Source organism: Gossypium hirsutum, chromosome A13 (genome assembly GCF_007990345.1).
Source record: "Gossypium hirsutum isolate 1008001.06 chromosome A13, Gossypium_hirsutum_v2.1, whole genome shotgun sequence".
In the NCBI taxonomy this organism is placed as follows: Eukaryota; Viridiplantae; Streptophyta; class Magnoliopsida; order Malvales; family Malvaceae; genus Gossypium; species Gossypium hirsutum.
In genome coordinates this window covers 111,102,994-111,121,298 of record NC_053436.1, presented here as the reverse complement: position 1 = coordinate 111,121,298, position 18,305 = coordinate 111,102,994, and the positions used below count along the sequence as shown (strand labels likewise).

The window sequence follows — 18,305 nt, the reverse complement described above, 5'->3', positions numbered from 1 at the left end:
CTCACCGCCACTGCTGTTTTTACACTAACCACGGCTAAACGCACCGCCCATCCAAACTCACCTTAAGAGTTTGTTCTGTTGGTCTAATAACAAAATTTAATTCGCTGATACTTACAAATTTCATCAATTATATTCTAAATTTAAAAAAAAATTAACAATTGAAGAAGTGATAAAAGACTATGAGAACACTAGAGCTTGAAATTGTTACTGTCTTTGTAACAAAGAGTAAAGTTGTCGTAGTTGGTATAAGTCTTTTTGACGTGATTATGGATTTATGGTAAGATATGGTACTTTCGGAAGACATGTTATTTTAAGTTTAAAATCTATCATTTGTAATTATATGAGTGGCTTCAACATGTGTGTGTTTAGTTTAATTTAGTTGATTTTATCTAGATTTTTTTGTTTATTAATTTGTTTATATTGTAATAATTCAATTCTATTAGTTTAGGATCTGTATTTGTTTGATTGTAACATTAGAAGTGAATTTTTTTTAAAAAAATATTAGGGAGGTAATAATAATAAGAGCATTGAAACAAGTTTAAAAAAAAAAAAAGACAATTATTGGGCCAAAATATTTAAACGGCTTCATTAAATGCCCGTGAAATTGACAATGGCTAAATCATGGCGCGCCTAGTTTCCGCACCAAAAACTAATTTCCCACTTTTCAACTTACAAAAAGAAACACAAATTAACCGCTAAATTAATCCACGTCGCCGATCCGCGCCCATAGTTCTTCTCATCTCAACCCTCCATTCCAAATAATCAACGGCCTAAATCCATCTTTAATCATTTCACACGGATAACCTACCATCTTAGCTCCCCTCCACTTCCCATATAAATACTCCCCCACCATTTCATTTCTTCCACGGAAATTTAAATCGGAAATTTTTCAAAATTTTGAATATTCGTTCTGTTCTATCGATATTTGAAAAATATGTCAGGAAGAGGAAAGGGAGGCAAGGGGTTAGGCAAGGGCGGAGCAAAGCGCCACCGCAAGGTCCTCCGTGATAACATCCAGGGAATCACGAAACCGGCGATCCGGCGTCTAGCTCGTAGGGGAGGTGTCAAGCGTATCAGTGGCTTGATCTACGAGGAAACCCGTGGAGTGTTGAAGATCTTCTTGGAGAACGTGATCCGCGACGCCGTGACCTACACTGAGCACGCCAGGAGAAAGACGGTGACCGCCATGGATGTCGTTTATGCCCTCAAGAGGCAGGGTAGGACTTTGTACGGTTTCGGCGGCTAGATTGGTGTTTACTGTTCAGGATTGCAGAAGTTGGCTGCGATGGCGGTGGCGATGGTGGTGGGGGGATTTGAAGTCTTACGGTCAAGAATGTTTGAGCGTAGTATCAGCGTTAGGGTTTTGTAATTAGTGATTATTAGAAATTAGACATTGCGTACTGTATGCTTTCGTTTATGATTTGTGATTCTTGTATTGGATTACAGATTTTAATGAAATTTTGAGTTAAATTGCTGTTGATTTTTTATTCTACAAGTTATTATAAAAGCAGTTTACTATTTGAAATGTTTTAAGGGGCGTTTATCTAACATTTTGTTTTAACTTGTTTAGTTGACTTGGTTAATTTCTAAGATCTTTATGTACTTATTTTTTTGTTATAGAATTTAGATTTAATATTTTTTATTCAATTTCCAGTTTTTTCTTTTAGAAATTTGTGATAAATTATTGTGTTCTATCTGAATAAGTAAATATGCTTTCTTGAAATAATTTTATAAATTATAAAAAATTATAATTTTATAATTCGTGGAATATAATTTTAGAAGTAATTATAAATAGAATTGTAATTAAATACTAATAAATTATAAAGTAAAATATTATCGAGAATTTTTTAATTATTAAAATAATAAAAACAAAATGTAAATTAATTCAAAATTGATGATTATACTCGAAATGAATATTATGACTCATATAAAAAGTTAATGCGAAATTAAGTGACTTAAAATGTAAATTTACCCTTATTAACTTTAATACAGCTCATTTCAAGAGTGAATATAATAAAATTTTATGAAATTTTTCTAAAATAAATTCAGATTTAAAGAAATAATTACATAAACTTGAATTTATAAGTTACCCCTCCAAATAATTTCTTTTTCACTATACATCCAAATTTCAATTTGAACCTATCAAGATAAAAAAAATTAAATTAAAAATTTTAATAATTGTTTATATGAATGAGTTCGAATGGGTGATGAGGTACAGTGTGGTGCGTTCGACTTACTTTTTTGTCTAACGTTATAGTTTTTAATCTCACCGTTACAACTTTTATTATACCAATCACAAGTAAACATACCGTGCTTCTGTATATCTACGTCAAAATTCTTAATCGTTAACTATTTTCTGAGTAACTAGATAAAAATTAAAAGATTGTGAAAAAAGACGAGAGTTGAGGTGAAATATTTTGTATAATTGAAGAGCTGAAAAGGTTATTATGCTACAAAATAGATGATTTTTTAATTTAATATACAATTTTTTTGTTCTACATTAATCTCGAAATTTATTCCATCATTTTAATTTAATTCTTGAACTTAAATGTTGTTAAAGCTTAAAGATGCAATACTCTTAAATTTTATCACTTAATTATTTGAAAAACTTTAAAAAACTAAAATTTTTAATAATTTATGTTTTTTTAGATTATATATTTTTAAATTTTAAATGAGGATGCGACCTATACCATCACATATTAAAGGAATAAAAAATTAAGAGATTAAATTTAAAAAGTTTATGAATTTTGAGACTAATGTAAAACAAAATAAAAATTTAAAGGATCAAGTTATAAAATATTGCTTTCGTCTTTTATTCTTATCAATCTAAAAAGGCACTCATTTTGAGAAGAAAAAAGAGAAAAAAGGTTGCCTTATTATTTTTCATTTCCCCTTCTGCTATCTTTTCTGTTTTTTTTTTTTTCTTAAAAGAAGTACATTTTTATTCGATTTAGGGCAAAAACAAAATCAAGAACGGACCCAAACAAAAAGGCAACCACAACTCGGTCCTTTGACTCAGCTCACGGAATTTCCATTAAAAATCTAAGGAGAAAAAAGAAAGGAAAATTTTAAGATCTTTCACGGCCGTTGATCTACCTTGCAGGTAATTCTTCACACTTCTTGTGAGTTGTGACCCGATCTTGGCTTCGCCAAGATTCGATCTCAAATCGCACCGAGTACATCTAATTATTATTGTTGTTGTTTTGGTTCGTTTTTATTAGGGAAGATTTAGATTAGTTCTTTTTTTTGTGTGTGTGTGTGTGTGTGAATTTCGCTTTTTATTTTCTTTGGAATAGTTATTTTTAAGAATTTTATCTGAAAGTGGAGACTGCTTGTAAGCCGTTGTTTGACTACTGAGAAAGTAACCTTTGGAAAAATGTGGAAACCGTTCTTTCGATAAACTCAACTGAACTGACCTGGATAGTAGTATAGGTTCATTAATTATTAAAAGTATTTAGGGTTTAGTTCCTTTAAAAATGTGGATACACTGATGTTATTTGGAAAGTGATGATTTCTAGCTCAAAGAAGTCTTTTGTTTTTCTAATTGCAAATTTCAATAGAGAGAAATACAGAGGAAGCTTCAGAGGCCAAAATTTGTTTCGAATGTATGTAATAGTGTTTTTTTTTTCCTTCCTTTTTAACACGTTGTTATCACTTAATTTGAGGAATGAATGGTGAAAGTGTTTTAAATTGCGTTTACTGTTATTATTTCAAAGTTGAAAGTGTCAAACGTGGGTTGTTTTAATGTCATATATGATATATAGAATGTTATATGGACATCTTTTCTCACTGTAACATTGGATTTGGTTTCACTCATTGCCACCTTTTTTGTTGTCCTTTCCAGGCTATAGTCACTCTAGCAGCTTGTACTCAAGACGTTGAAGGCTGCTTTTTCAACAAGGAATGATATTTTGCATGATCTACTGACACTTGTGCAATGTCGGGATTACTTAATGTATTGTTATTTCAACTGAATACTTATTTGGAGTTGTCTTTTAGAACATTATTCTGTAGGTGAACTTATTTCTTTGTCTAAATGAAGAATGTGGCTTCTGTAGGTTAAGTTTTAGTTCTTTGTGCAGAAGCTAACTAGTATCACTTATTGTCATTTGTAGATGCATCATATTGGGTCCATTGCTTATATATGTTTGTCACTGTGTACTTGTTTGTTGATTTCAACATGTTCTGCCATGCTGATTTTTTGAATTTAGTATAAATATGGTGATTATAGATCATTTCTACTCCACTAAAAGTAGATTGGTTTGAAATGTCAGTTTTTCTTCCTAGTTCATAAATGGTGGAACCTTTAGATATCTTCTTCCTTTTATGGTCCATTATCTTTTTAACTGAAAGCTTGAAACTCAAAATCAAATATGAATCTCAATCATTTCTGTTATCTGTAATCTTTTCTGGGTTGGTTGTTTGCATCACATATCTATCTATTGTCTAGAAATTATAATGTGTATCTGGTTGCAGTCTTCTGTCAACGGATCAGCATCAAATATTCCAGACAGCAGCGGACGTTCTTTCGCTACATCTTTCTCTGGTCAGTCTGGTGCAGCCTCCCCTGGTTTCCATCACACTGGTGGGTAGATTTTGCTGGATATCTGGCTCATCTATTTACTTCTGGATTCATGCTAGTCTATTTTTTGATTTTGCAGGCACTATTCAGGGCCTTCATGGTATTCATGGTAGCTTTAATGTTCCCAACATGCCTGGTACTCTCACATCAAGAAACTCGACTTTAAGTAATGTTCCAACTGGTGGGGTTCAACAACCTACTGGGAACCTATCTGGTGGAAGATTCGCCTCAAATAATCTCCCTGTTGCTCTTTCTCAGGTAGTTTAATATTCCTAGTGTATATAATGTGACATTTTTGGTTTCAGCAATAGAAACCATACATGTTTTCTCTTCCCTCCAAGCTTTTATTTAGGACAATCACACATGAAAAAAATTATAGGATGGGAATAAGATTCTTGTAATATGCACTTCATTTTCTTATTGATACTATTTTGCAGTTATCTCATGGCAGTTCCCATGGGCATTCAGGAGTAACCAATAGAGGAGGTATTAGTGTTGTAGGAAACCCTGGATTTAGTAGTAACACAAATGGAGTTGGTGGTTCTATACCTGGAATTCTCCCAACATCTGCTGCGATTGGTAACCGCAATGCTGTTCCAGGATTGGGAGTATCCCCAATTTTGGGAAATTCAGGTCCTAGGATAACTAGTTCTATGGGAAACATGGTTGGTGGGGGCAACATTGGGAGGAGCATAAGCTCGGGTGGAGGATTATCCGTGCCTGGTCTTGCTTCTCGCCTGAACTTAAGTGCCAATAGTGGATCTGGAAGTTTAAGCATGCAGGGTCAGAATAGGTTGATGAGTGGTGTGCTTCCTCAAGGTATGTTACTCTGAACAATCACTATTTATGTGTGCTGCTGGTTACAATGGTCAAATTTTATTTGCTAATCTACCATCTATTTATTTATATTTTTTGTGATGAGTTTCTGACTTTGTTTCTTGCACTACTCTTCATAGCCGCTCTTCAGTCTCTTCTAACTTATGATCGTTAGAAGTTAACTTGATTCTTATTCTTAGCTGATCCTGGATATATGTTTCAATTTTTTAATGTTTGGATTATTAATTTTATACGATGGAATATTATGTTATGTGGATTTACTTGTTTAGCCATAATTTTGTTCCCCACGAATGACCCTTTCTGGATTCAGGATCTCCTCAGGTAATTTCAATGTTGGGCAATTCTTATCCATCTGCTGGTGGTCCCCTTTCCCAGAGCCATGTTCAAGCTGTGAACAATCTTAGCTCTATGGGAATGTTGAATGATGTGAACTCTACTGACAATTCCCCTTTTGACATAAACAATGATTTCCCTCAGTTGACAAGTCGTCCTAGTTCTGCTGGAGGGCCTCAGGGACAATTGGGTAACTGCACAAAGATGCTTTTTGATTCTTTCATCCTTCATTTGTCTTTTTCTGCTGCTGAAGTTTTAACGTTTGAAGTTAAACATTTTAAGGCTCATTACGAAAACAAGGTCCTAGTCCCATTGTCCAACAAAACCAAGAGTTCAGCATTCAAAATGAAGATTTCCCTGCTTTACCAGGATTTAGAGGTGCGTGGATATTTTCTGACCTGGTTTTGATACAGTGCATTTTTATTATCTGGTTGGCAGAATTCAATGCTATATTCCTCTCTCATTCTTATGTTCTGTTTTAATCCAGCTTTATGTCGGTACTTAATTTTCCAGACATTCTAGTATATTAGCTGTCTACTGAATGCAGTCTTATCGTTGCATTTAACAGCTTACATTTCCTGCTTATGATGTTGTTATTTGTTTTATGGTCTTTAGGAGGTTGGCCTTATTATTTGATATATTGTACAGGTGGTAATGCTGACTATGGAATGGATTTGCACCAGAAAGATCAACTTCATGACAATACCATGTTAATGATGCAATCTCAGCACTTCTCTGTGAGTCTCTAGTCACTACCTTTACGGAACTGAAAAATCTTGATGTATTTTCCTTTCCATATTTATTTATAAATAATTGCATGCTTTGTGAATTATTATTTCTTTTTCATCACTTTCTGAAGAAGTAGATTATCATCTTAATTATGCAAATCTGAACAGATGGGGAGGCCTGCAGGATTTAACTTGGGTGGATCCTATTCTTCTCATCGCCCGCAGCAGCAACAGCAACATGTGCCATCAGCCAGTAGCAGTGGAGTCTCCTTTTCACCTGTAAACAACCAAGATCTTCTCCATTTACATGGCTCTGATATTTTCCCATCTTCACATTCGAGCTACCACTCGCAGGTGTGGTAGTCTGGTGCTGTAAATGGTTTTTTGCAAACGTAACTAAGGGGCTTTCAGAGAGTAGAATGAAATATATATTGTTGGTCAAATCAGTTTGACTTCCTATGTTGGACATTCATTTGTGCATTTGACTTGCCCATCTATGTTTCCTCTATTTGGTAGATGTTACAAAGAATTACTTCTAACATCCACTTTCATCTTTGGTTCAGACCAGTGGACCACCTGGGATTGGGCTAAGGCCTCTAAATTCCTCGAATTCGGTTTCTGGTATGGGTTATGACCAGCTCATACAGCAATACCAGCAGCATCAAAACCAGTCCCAGCTCCGTCTGCAACAGATGTCAGCAGTCAATCAATCATTTAGTGAACCTGGGATGAAGCCAATGCAGGCTGCGCAGTCTAATCATGACCCCTATGGATTACTTGGGTTGCAAAGCGTGCTAAGGATGAATGATCTTGATCTGACTTCCCTTGCTCTCGGAATTGATCTGACTACACTCGGGTTAAATTTGAATTCATCGGAAAATCTTTACAAGACATTTGGTTCTCCATGGTCTGATGAACCAGCTAAGGGTGACCCGGAGTTCACTGTGCCACAATGTTATTACGCTAAGCAACCACCTCCTTTACACGTGAGCCGTTTTTCTCTTTTTGTGCTTCGCTAATCTGCTTGATGCCATAGTTCTGATTTCTTTTCGGTGCATGCAGCAAGGTTATTTTTCAAAGTTCACTGTGGACACATTGTTCTATATATTTTACAGGTATGTTTTTGTTCAACCCCTGTTTGCTTATCAATTAGATTTTTGAAGATCTTATTCTTAGCCATTCTTTTTGTCTCTGTTCCTAATGCAGCATGCCAAAAGATGAAGCTCAATTATACGCTGCAAATGAACTGTATGCTCTCTACCGAACGAATTGTCTCAAAATCTTTATGCATTATTATTTTCTCTGAACTTCATTAAAACCTGTTCTTGGCAGTTACAATAGAGGCTGGTTTTACCACAAGGAGCACTGGTGTTGGTTCATAAGGGTTCCCAATGTGGAGCCACTAGTGAAGACGAACACGTACGAGAGAGGTTCTTATCACTGTTTTGATCCGATATCATTTGAAACAGTCCGCAAGGTTGAAACCACTCTATTTCCTACCGAATTATTCATGTTGTTTCTTTTTTTAACCGTTTTATTCACGATGCCCCAGTTGCTGACCGTGTTATTTTGAATTCAGGATAATTTCGTTGTTCATTACGAGATGTTGGAAAAAAGACCAGCATTACCTCAACATTAACAAGTTCTTATTCCCATTTACCATTGTAAAGCACAAGTATGTAAGTCATTCATTAGCTGTTGCTGTTTTTTCGGATTTAGCAATTTTCAGTATATTCCATTTCTTTTTTTGGCAATGAGCAGCCATTATAGTAGCCTCTTTTGTTATCTTTAGAAAGTTCAACGATATGATTTGCAAGCCTAGGGCATGACATATTCTAGGGTGAAAGTACTTGGCAGATCCTTCTCTTATCAAATTAGCCCCTCTACTATTAAATGAATCAGTTTAGGTAGTATTGAAATGAATCAAATTTTATCAGGGACAGTAAATGTAAATATTTTGCAAATTGATCTTGAGGGATTAATCTAATCCAATCTTTATAATAAAGGGACTTACCAGGTACTTTCACGCATATTTGAGTTAGCTGTTCTAGACTTGGATTTGATATATGATTTCAATAATAATAATGAAAATTACTTGTACTTAAAATTGACCTAAACTTGAAATAGACTTGGTCTAAATAATTCGATTCTTGATAGGAATATTGAATGTTCCTTTTTCCATGTTATTAGCATTAGTAGTTTTAGATCCCGGTATTGTATGAAATGGTTCTTTTTGGCTCATACTTAGTACTACATTAAGTACGAATGACAACTTTTAATCTTTTAGATCATGATTAAAGCAATTAAAACCAATGATGTTTGGATCAAACTGGTCGAGATATCAATCCAAAAAATAGCATTGGATTGGGAATCGGTATGGATCGGTTAAAAAACCGGTTGAATTGGTTTTTAAAAAAAATGTTTTTCGAATTTTTAATTATATTTTAATCGGATTGGAGGCTCGATGATCTAACTGATTTGACCATTGATTTGATTTTAAATACTGATAAAAACCCTGCGATAATTTATAAAAGAAAGGCAAAATCTTGATTATTCAACAACATAATTTAAACATCATACTTCAGTTCCCTTTCGTCCCCACGTAAGTTAATAATTTCGAAAAGGAGGGGTGGTATTGGTTCGAAATTTTTAATTTATTTTGGCAATATGAGTTATGTTTTATGACTTTTATATATTATTTGATAAAATTTCAATCCTTTTTATAAATATTTTTATTAAACTCTAAAATTTCAAACTTTTAAATTATTTTCATTGGTTTAAATATAAAATATTTATTTTTATAACATAAAAAAGTAAATAAAAAATAGAACTTAGGTTTCGGTTTTTTGTTTTTTGTTCCGTTTTCAACTATTGCTGCCAAAAAAAAAAAACACGAAGATGATAGATATATACAGTATACAGTACAAGAGAAAGCGAAAGAGCAATAGTACAAGATAGTTGTGATAAACATAAACTAGCGTTGAATGAAGTACAACCCAAAGTTGTGAAGAGTATTGAACTTTAATTGGGGGCAGCTTTCAAGTTATTTTCTTGTCTCTTCTAATCTATAGTCATCTATCTAGGCTTCATGATAAAAAGACATTTATTGCTATGCTGCTTTTTTTTTGGGGGGGGGTTCTATGTCCGATATATATTCATATTCGAAAAACATTTAAATCTAAGTAGATATTGGAAGATATCCAAATCTTAGTAGATAAGGATGAAAAAAGACATTAAATGTTTTTCACCGGCAACTGTTGAAGACTTTACATTTTAATTAATAATAAGAGCTAAAATGAATTTTAAGCATACAAGCTATTAAGAATCATCTTTAATTAAAATACTTATGTTCAATACATATATTTGGGCATGAGTACGGATATGACTTTTAAAATATCATCTTTATACATTGGCAAAGATCTAAATAAATTCGTAAGACACTTGAACTTGAACTTGAGTAAATGTAAAATGATATCAAGCTTATAAAAATTTAATACCTTAATTCAGATCAATGCAACAACAAATAGTGTTGGGGGGGGGATCTTGCATTTGTTATGAGTTTTATTTGTTTGGTTGCATAGCAAAAGACAAAGAGAATCACTTTTGATGCACATTTCACCGATTTCCTTGTGTCCTCCATTAGCAGCCTACCTTGGTTGAATCCCTGCACAATTTTGATCTATTTCACCATTAGTAGGATATTATTGTAATAAACTAATCCGACCCTTGTCTGTTTAAGAGCTTGCATTCCTCATTCCCCGAGTAATAAGAGTTGTCGCCTAAGGATAAAAATCCGTGCTCGCAGTTTCGAATCCACCCTCAAAACATTTATTATGAGTTAACTAAATCACTAATTACCCAAGATAATTTGTGTTAAGTGTTCATTAGTATCACCAACACCACTATAAGCATCCCTTATCAAATCTCCCCAAACCTCTAAATCAAGGCTTATTTTTCTCTTCTCCATCTCCTCCAAAACAAAGCAAGCATCATCAACTTTCCCACACTGTAATAACCCCGCAGCCAACCGGCAAAAAGTTTCTGACCGCGGACAATGCCGACTCTTCAACATCACATTCAAAACCTTCAAAGCACCTTCAAAATCCCCAACATTACAAAACCCATCAACCATCATCCTATATGTAGCTGCATTTGGCTCACAACCTTTAACTTGCATATCAATCAGAACTTTATAAGCTTCTTGAACTTTGCTTTCTTTGCAAAGATAATTCACCAATATGTTATAAATCACTACATCGGCTTTAAACCTCCTTTTCTTCATTTCACTAAGCAATGATTTAGCTTCCTCAATTTCCCCTTTTTTTCCAAGGTAACTCATCAAAACACCAAAGTTAATAACCTTCGTTTTACAACCTTTATATTCCATATCAAACATCAATTTTTTAGCTTCTTTATATTCACCTAAAGAACACAAACCTTCCATTAACAAAGCATAAGTCACAGCATTTGGATACTTCCCTTTCTTAACCATATCTTCAAATAGTTTTTTAGCCTTTTCCACCTCACCCTTTTTACACAAAAAACTTATAAAACTATTATAAGTGACAACACTAGGTTCCACGTTTCTTTCAAGCATTTCATCGAACATATTGCATGCTTCATCAAACTCTGCCCCGTTCAACAACCCTTTGATCATCACGTTGAATGTCACCGTATTCGGACGAAAACCCATTTCTTTAGACTTATCAAATATCTCCTTTGCATCACCAAACCTATCGTTATCGACGAGAACATTAAGAACCGAATTCAAAGACTGAACCGTACAAACGCAGTTAAAACAAGGCATTTTACGGAAAAGCTCAACAGCTTTTCCACTCAAATGGGCTTTTCCATAATGCTGAAACAAAGCACAAAAAAGGGTTTCTTTACAAGGAATGTTGAGATTTTGTAACACGCCAAGAAGGGTTTCAACAGCTTCGAAATTTCGAGACTTTGCGAGCTTATAAATAAGAGAAGAAAATGAAGGGTAATCATGCTTATAACCCATTTGATAATATTCATGGAAAAGTGACAAAGCTTCATCCGGGTCATGTATGCCTCTCATAGCTGCAACAAAAGGGGGTGACCTTTTTGGGCGTCTTTTTTGAGGGTTTTCATGGTTTGTTTGGGTCTTTGGTCTCTTGGCACCAAAACTATGGTAATCTTTAGAATGTTCGTGGATTTTAACGAAATGGTTTATTAGATTTCGTTGTATTTGGTTTATGGGTTTCGATATGGAATGGATCATGGCCGAAAAACGATGTTTTTTATTCCTACCGAGAAAACTGTGAGAAGATGTGTTATAAAATGGCTGAGAACGAAGCGGGAAAATTTTGGGAGGACTTATAATAGAGAGGAGAGGGATCGGAGGGTAAAATTCTTTTTTGATCCCTCAATTATGTTTTAAATTTACCATTTAGCCTATATACTCAAATTTATTATGATTTAGTCTCTATTTTATAATATTATTAATTAATAAAAATAATTAACACCATTTATTAGTTTAGTTAAAATGCCGATGACATTTTTTTTAAAGAAAAATCCACCCTAACTCATTATGCTAACATGTATATTGTGATGGACGGAATATTTTTATGGCAGTGCACCTTAGAATAATTCATATACTTAAAATTAATTATTAATCAAATATAAAATAAAATAAAATTTAATTTGGATAATAATTAAATCGAAAATCGAATCGAACCAGATAAATTTAAGTAATAATCAAATCATATTCATTAAAATCAAATCAAAATTCAACCATTCATTACATTACGGTTCAAACCAATTATTAGCTTTCTAGTAATTGTATAGCATTGCTTTTATTGTAAAAAAAAAAGAGAAGAAAATTAGACAAAAAAATGTTAAATAAAGCCTAAGTTGTGAATGGGTCGAGATTGGCCACGTTTAGTTGGGATTTTTTTCGTACTTAAAATTTTCTGAAAATTTCACTAATACAAAATAATACAATTACAAGTACAAGATATATACATGTCTAACAAACTACAATATAAAATCAACCAATACAATGAAGTAAAAACCAATCAAAAGTTAAACTAATCCAAAGAAACTCAAACATGATAAAAAAGAGACTCACACATCGTACTTACGACTCAAACCCAAGTCTTTAAGGTCCCAGGCCTTAATCTCAAGTTTAGATTTTGAAAAGGTAAGCTCAGTTTTCGTATATCTTGGCCCAAAGAATAAGAAAAACCCTTCTGAGCCCATTGGACATTAGAATAGCTTCAAAAATTACATTATATAAAACCCTGTTTTGCTTTTTGCCTCTTCCCAGTCAAACTCAAGAACGGATCCATCAGCAGGTATCTCTGTTCCCTCTCTCTTTTTTGAAGTAAATTCGACTTTATTAAAGTATTTTAAGCTATTTTTTGTATTTAATTTCATTGGTTTAGGGTTTAGAAGAGTTTGAGGCAGCAGCAACCAATGGCTCCAAAAGGCAACATGACTTCTCATTTCATAGCTTTGGAGTTTGGGATGCTGGATTGGTCCCCATTTTATTTGATTAACTAGTTTTATTGGAAGTGATGAACTTAGTGATGTCACTCAAGCTAAATGTATTGAAGTTTTAACTTTTATATTCTTAGTTTAGTTGTTATATAGTTTATAGCATTTTATCTTTGGGTTGCTCTGGTTATTGTTTGCATTAATGGTTTGTTTCAATTCTTTTATGAACTTGGTTTGGGTTTGTACGGCTAACTATTAGCACCCTCTTCGAATATGTCATTGGAGGCGGTTAATCGGAACTTATTTTAAGTAATTTCCGTAGGCAATGGTGTTTCCAATGGTATTGGAGTCGCATGGCTTAAGTTTTGTATTCTTAGCTTAGTTGTTATATAGTTTGTAGTATTGTATCTTTAGGTTGCTATGGTTATTGTTTGCATTCGTGGTTTGTTCAATTCCTTTATGAATTTGGTTTGGGTATAATACGTGTAACTATTACCACCCTCTTGGAATATGTCATTAGAGGTGGTTAATTGGAACTTATTTGAAGTGATTTCTGTAGGGAATGGTGTTTGCATTGTATTGGGGTCACATGGCTTAAGTTTCTAACCTGATTGAATCTTTTATGATAATAGTGTTCATACGTTCTCCTCAGTAATTATATTGATCTGTATCTAGTTTTATTGGAAGTGATATAAACTTAGTGATATCTCTCAATCTAAATGCATTGAGTTTAAAGTTTATATTCTTAGCTTAGTGGTGGTTATTAACCATAGTGGTTATTGTTTGCATTCTTAGTTTACTCAATTCTTTTATGAATTTGGTTGGGGTTTATTTGCGTTACTATTGCCCTCTTGGAATCGTTAGAGGTGGTTAATTGGAACTCATTTAATTGATTTTGTTAAGCAATGGTTGTTGCAATGATATTTGAGTTGCTTGGCTTTAGTTTCTTCCTGAATACAATCTATTGTGATAACAATAATTGTTATGTCTTCTTGTTAATTATATTGATTTGAAACTAGTTTTTTTTTTAAGCATAGCGATATATTCTTAGCATAGTTGCTATCGGTTTGTAGGATTGTATCTTTGGGTTTTTAATTATTATCGTTATTGTTTACATTCATGGTTTTCTCAATTCATTTACAAATGTCGATGTATAATTATTGCTGTCTTTGAATATGTCATCAGAGGTGGTTCGTTGGACTTTGTTTAGTCCATTTTGTGTCGTAAGTGGTATTGGAGTTGCATGGTTTAAGTTATTCTTGAATACAATCAATTGTGATTATGGTGTTCATATCATCTTTGTTGCATATTTTGCAGTCGAGAAGAAGGCAAATCCAAAGGCACAAGCCTTGAAGGCTGCAAAAGTGGTGAAATCCGGACCTACTTTTAAGAAAAAGGCTAAGGGTCAGTTTAGCATTGCTTCTAAGAAGCACTTTTGGGACAAAAAATGCTTAGCAAAAGCACTTTTTTAGCCAAAAGCAGAAGCAGGAAAATTTAGCCTTTGCTGAAAAGTGCTTTTTGGCCCAAAAGCACTTTTGAGAAACAATGCTAAACTAAGCCGAAGAAGATTGAACCAAAGTTACATTTCACACGCCAAGGACTTTAAAGGAAGATAGGAACCCCAAGTATCCTTGCATTATTGCCCCACCAAGGAACAAGCTTGATCATTATCAGATTCTCAAGTTTCCTCTCACAACCGAGTCCGCAATGAAGAAGATTGAAGATAATAACACATTGGTTTTCATCGTGACATTTGTGCTGACAAGAAGAAGATCAAGGATGCTGTCAAGAAGATGTATGATATTCAGGCCAAGAAAGTGAATACCTTGATCAGGTAACCTTTTTATTTGTCCTTGCTCCACGAGCTAATTGCATTTACTTTATAGCTCAGGATGTACAATGGTGTGGTACAATCGTTTCTGCATAAGTTTGCATACAAATGGATTGTGCAAACATTAACTGGACAACCTTTTGTCATATGGTCCTTGTAGGCTTGTTATCAGATTGCTTATTATTCGAGACCATGTGTTGTCACCTTCATATCATCTCTTTATACATACGATGTGTTTTTTTTTTCTCGTAATTCACGCCTCATGTTATAAAGAAGGCGTACCTGGTTAACTCCCGATTACGATGCCTTAGACGTGGCAAACAAAATCAAAATCAACTAAGCTAGTCGGCAGTAACCCTGATTCGATCTTTTCCTTGTTACTTTTTTTTATATTTGTATAAAATGATCAAATGCATGGATGTTAACAAATTTGGTTACAAAAATGGATTCTTTGTGATATGTAGCTGTAATTTTTTTCTGCCATGACACTAGTTAAAGAACATTGAGGGTATTAACTTTTTGATAGCATTAGTAGATTGTATTTGAAGCTCACATTTGCAATGATAAATAAACTTTGGAATAATCTTAATCCTAATATTTTTTAATTTCAAAAGTCCAAGAAAACAGCTGTTAAATTTGTGAAAATACTGTTAAATTAGTGAAAATAGTAAATTGACAAGATCAAATTCTACTATAAGTTCTTATATTTCGCTTGTGTAGTGAATTGATTTTTAGTTCATGTTTTCAAATTCGAGCATTAATCTCTATATTTTAAAATTTCAAGCTTTCAATATTAAAACAAATCATAGCATAAACTTACCTAAAAAAATAATGTTACTTGGATCATAGTCCATTCATTATAAGACCATTTACTTGTCCAAAACATCACTCACAATGTTGGTATGAAAAAAAAATCAATAACCCAAAAATTAAAAAACAATTTTAAATAACTATGCTACACAATTAAAATTAAAACCTAAAAACAAAAGGTGTATCCAATTTACACTATAAATCATTCTCAAAAAATCTTTACACAAAACAAAAAAAAAACTTTATTTCATCAAGTCATAGTAACCTTTTGTCTCTTCACAGCACCACTTGTATTCAACACTTGTGAACCACTAAAACCTGAACTTACAAAGTTTAAAACAGATGGTGAACTATGGTTAAACCTTTTTTGAACCATATCGGCTCTATTTGGATAGTCTCGGGATGCTAATTTGGTGCAACCATTGATTGAAACAGTAGGGAATTTCAGAGCTTGTAAAGGTGGAGGGTTCCTCCAATTAGGCAAAGAACCAGCAACAAGTAGTGTTTCGAGTAAAGGACCAGCTTCCATTACAGCCTGTAAAAGCTTACCTTTTTGAGGCAAAATTTTACCTTTTGTAAGGCCATCAACAGTGGTAATACTTGGCACATTGGTTTGGTTCAAAAAACCCATTTTAATGGTTGAAAAATCAGGTGAAGTGACTGTGTCAATGAAGGAATCGCCATGGTTGTGGTTGTTGTGATGGTGGTACGGGTCTGATAAGCTGTTTGACTCAGTGATGCTTGTTGAGTTGGGTTTTGGTGTTAAAAAAATGGGGTTTTCAAATTGAGAACTGGGTATTAATTTGTTGATCAAATTTTGTAATTGATTTTTGGCTTCATCTCTTTCTTTGTAAGCAAGTTCTAAAAGGTTGAGCAAATGCTTTGTTTCTTCATTGTGTTTCCTTGTTTGTTCAATTGCATCCATTTTGACAGTTTCAAGCTCCATTATTGTGTATTGAAGCTTCAAGTTCAGTTCATCAAAATCCTGTTCATTAAAAAAATAGAACATAGTGACTAACCATTGACACTATAACATGAAATAACCCAAAAAGATGCATTGCATGGTGCATACAAGAATAAACATTTTTAGCAAAAATATACATTAAAAAAGTAATTTTTTTAATAAACAAGAAACACCCAGAATTTTAAACTTGAAATTATTACTTAATACAAAAAAAATTATCATGAAAAACATTAAGAATTTAGATAAAAAAAAGAACTGAAATATGAATAATGAGAAAAACCCAGATTACACCTTTGAATAGAAATAAGAATTATTAAAAAAAAATTTAAAAAAAACTTACCTCTTGATAATTCCATGATGAACTCAATTCTTCCATTTTTTTTTTCTTCAATGAAGCAAAGGAGTGAAAAAAAATAAAATAAAATTATGAGAGTAGTTAACAAAGAATGTTTTAGTCTCTCATTTTATAGAACAAAGACAAATAAACTCAAGAAATAAAAAAGGAATTTATTTTTCTCACTCACACAATGAAATAGAAATAAGGAAAGCTTTAAACTTTTCAAATTACCAAAAATATATGTTTATATATATAGAGACTTTGATGAGATTCCCATTTCTTTTTTTATTTTTACATTAAACTCTTCCCACTATTTCAGGACTCTTGTCTCTTTCTTAAATTGAATTTCTCTTTCTTTCCTTTTATAATATTATTAGGTTTAAATACAAAGTTGGCCTTCAAACTTTAACATTGTTTTCATTTAAGTCTATAGTAGTACCTATAACATCAATTTCATCAATACCAACCAATAAGAATATTACACATTTCTTGTTCTTATTTGATGTCCTACACTTTTTGAGTAAAAAAGGGTTTTTGTACCTACTTGTGAAAAGTGGTATAGTTTAGGGATCAATGATTAAACATTATTATTACTATTATTGTTTTATTTTCAGTTTAGTTACCTCTAAAGGGTTGGTCAATGATTAAGATTTTCCTTCTGTATTGCATTTTATATAAGGAAATTTATTTTCAAGTTAACGCGGTTTTGCCCTTGTTTATGTGAAAGCAAAGAAGCATTAAATAATCATCAGAAACGGTGCCTATTATTATTATTATTATTATTATTATTAAGAACACTAATTTAAGTAATAAAATAAATTTTTATTTTCCCATTTTTAATAATTTCATTATTTTCAGCACCAATTCTAAATACTTTATTAAAACTATGGTAAACTAATGAAGATATATCTTCTAGTGTTCTTTTTTTTTTTAAATTTAGATTATAATTTTTAAAATTATATTCATAAATTTCATCAATAAAATTCTTCTTAAATACTTATAGTTAAATTTAAAATATTTTATTTACCCATTATTTTTTTATGCTTCAAACTTTTAAATATAAAAAACAAAATTATGAATATGATCTTTTACAGCTCAAATGAGTTTATGATGGGATATACTATTGTTGTTGTTTTATTACAACACGAATATAAAAGAAGAGAGGAAAATATGAGTTGAATATATTTTTAGTTTATATGATATAATGTGAACATGGGTTAAAGCCTACTTTTCTTGATTTTTCTTTTAAAAATATTCTTCCATTAATGATGATTCAAAAGCTTCTCAATTTATTTTATATTATCTACTTAGAGATAGTGTCCTTAGATTGCATTGTGAACTGCCCAAGGAAACTGAAAACTTTATAATTGCTTTTATTTTGTTCGGAATATTATCTTCGATGTAGGAGAATATAGGTT

General features: G+C 32.6%; 4 protein-coding genes, 1 long non-coding RNA gene and 1 other non-coding gene across 8 annotated transcripts; 3 read left to right on the top strand and 3 right to left on the bottom strand.

Annotated features, from left to right (window-relative positions):
• The first annotated feature begins 626 nt into the window (after positions 1–626).
• LOC107931332 (histone H4) lies at positions 627–1,480 on the top strand. Its single transcript, XM_016863238.2, has one exon. It carries the CDS (start codon positions 935–937, stop codon positions 1,244–1,246), a length of 312 nt encoding a protein of 103 aa, XP_016718727.1. The 5' UTR covers positions 627–934; the 3' UTR covers positions 1,247–1,480.
• A 1,367-nt stretch (positions 1,481–2,847) lies between these two features.
• On the top strand, positions 2,848–8,234 carry LOC121212693 (probable NOT transcription complex subunit VIP2). 3 transcript variants are annotated; one of them, XM_041085961.1, is made up of 15 exons: positions 2,850–3,103; positions 3,845–3,955; positions 4,477–4,585; positions 4,662–4,840; positions 5,020–5,401; positions 5,730–5,740; positions 5,897–5,942; positions 6,035–6,130; positions 6,401–6,489; positions 6,649–6,834; positions 7,044–7,466; positions 7,543–7,595; positions 7,687–7,728; positions 7,813–7,957; positions 8,060–8,234. In XM_041085961.1, the coding sequence occupies exons 2-15, from the start codon at positions 3,938–3,940 to the stop codon at positions 8,117–8,119; spliced, it is 1,839 nt and encodes a 612-aa protein (XP_040941895.1). In that variant the 5' UTR covers positions 2,850–3,103; positions 3,845–3,937; the 3' UTR covers positions 8,120–8,234. The 3 variants fall into 3 exon arrangements, with proteins under 3 accessions (XP_040941893.1, XP_040941895.1, XP_040941894.1); XM_041085959.1 differs by having other exon boundaries at positions 2,848–3,103; positions 5,730–5,942; XM_041085960.1 differs by having other exon boundaries at positions 2,851–3,103; positions 5,730–5,942; positions 6,649–6,759.
• LOC121213011 (small nucleolar RNA snoR35) lies at positions 4,505–4,585 on the bottom strand. The gene has a single exon (XR_005908380.1). It is a non-coding gene; the product is annotated as a small nucleolar RNA snoR35 (small nucleolar RNA).
• A 1,628-nt stretch (positions 8,235–9,862) lies between the features above and the next one.
• LOC107931607 (pentatricopeptide repeat-containing protein At1g07740, mitochondrial) lies at positions 9,863–11,864 on the bottom strand. Its single transcript, XM_016863577.2, has one exon. It carries the CDS (start codon positions 11,726–11,728, stop codon positions 10,331–10,333), a length of 1,398 nt encoding a protein of 465 aa, XP_016719066.2. The 5' UTR covers positions 11,729–11,864; the 3' UTR covers positions 9,863–10,330.
• An 870-nt stretch (positions 11,865–12,734) lies between these two features.
• On the top strand, positions 12,735–15,316 carry LOC107948927 (uncharacterized). Its single transcript, XR_005907930.1, has 3 exons — positions 12,735–12,803; positions 12,894–13,055; positions 14,263–15,316. It is a non-coding gene; the product is annotated as an uncharacterized lncRNA (long non-coding RNA).
• Positions 15,317–15,610: 294 nt separating this feature from the next.
• LOC107931698 (uncharacterized) lies at positions 15,611–17,082 on the bottom strand. Its single transcript, XM_016863663.2, has 2 exons — positions 16,891–17,082; positions 15,611–16,571 (listed from the first exon to the last, which is right to left on the bottom strand). Exons 1-2 carry the CDS (start codon positions 16,924–16,926, stop codon positions 15,837–15,839), a joined length of 771 nt encoding a protein of 256 aa, XP_016719152.2. The 5' UTR covers positions 16,927–17,082; the 3' UTR covers positions 15,611–15,836.
• Positions 17,083–18,305: the final 1,223 nt, after the last annotated feature.

Excerpts from the sequence above, each read along its gene's own strand:
- LOC107931332 (XM_016863238.2), top strand. The coding sequence starts at position 935 with ATGTCAGGAAGAGGAAAGGGAGGCAAGGGGTTAGGCAAGGGCGGAGCA.
- LOC107931607 (XM_016863577.2), bottom strand. The coding sequence starts at position 11,728 with ATGATCCATTCCATATCGAAACCCATAAACCAAATACAACGAAATCTA.
- LOC107931698 (XM_016863663.2), bottom strand. The coding sequence starts at position 16,926 with ATGGAAGAATTGAGTTCATCATGGAATTATCAAGAG. Across the intron at positions 16,572-16,890 it reads CATCATGGAATTATCAAGAG|GATTTTGATGAACTGAACTT; the intron begins GTAAGTTTTTTT and ends TTTAATGAACAG.
- LOC121212693 (XM_041085959.1), top strand. Across the intron at positions 5,402-5,729 it reads GAGTGGTGTGCTTCCTCAAG|GATCTCCTCAGGTAATTTCA; the intron begins GTATGTTACTCT and ends TTCTGGATTCAG. Across the intron at positions 6,490-6,648 it reads TGCAATCTCAGCACTTCTCT|ATGGGGAGGCCTGCAGGATT; the intron begins GTGAGTCTCTAG and ends AAATCTGAACAG.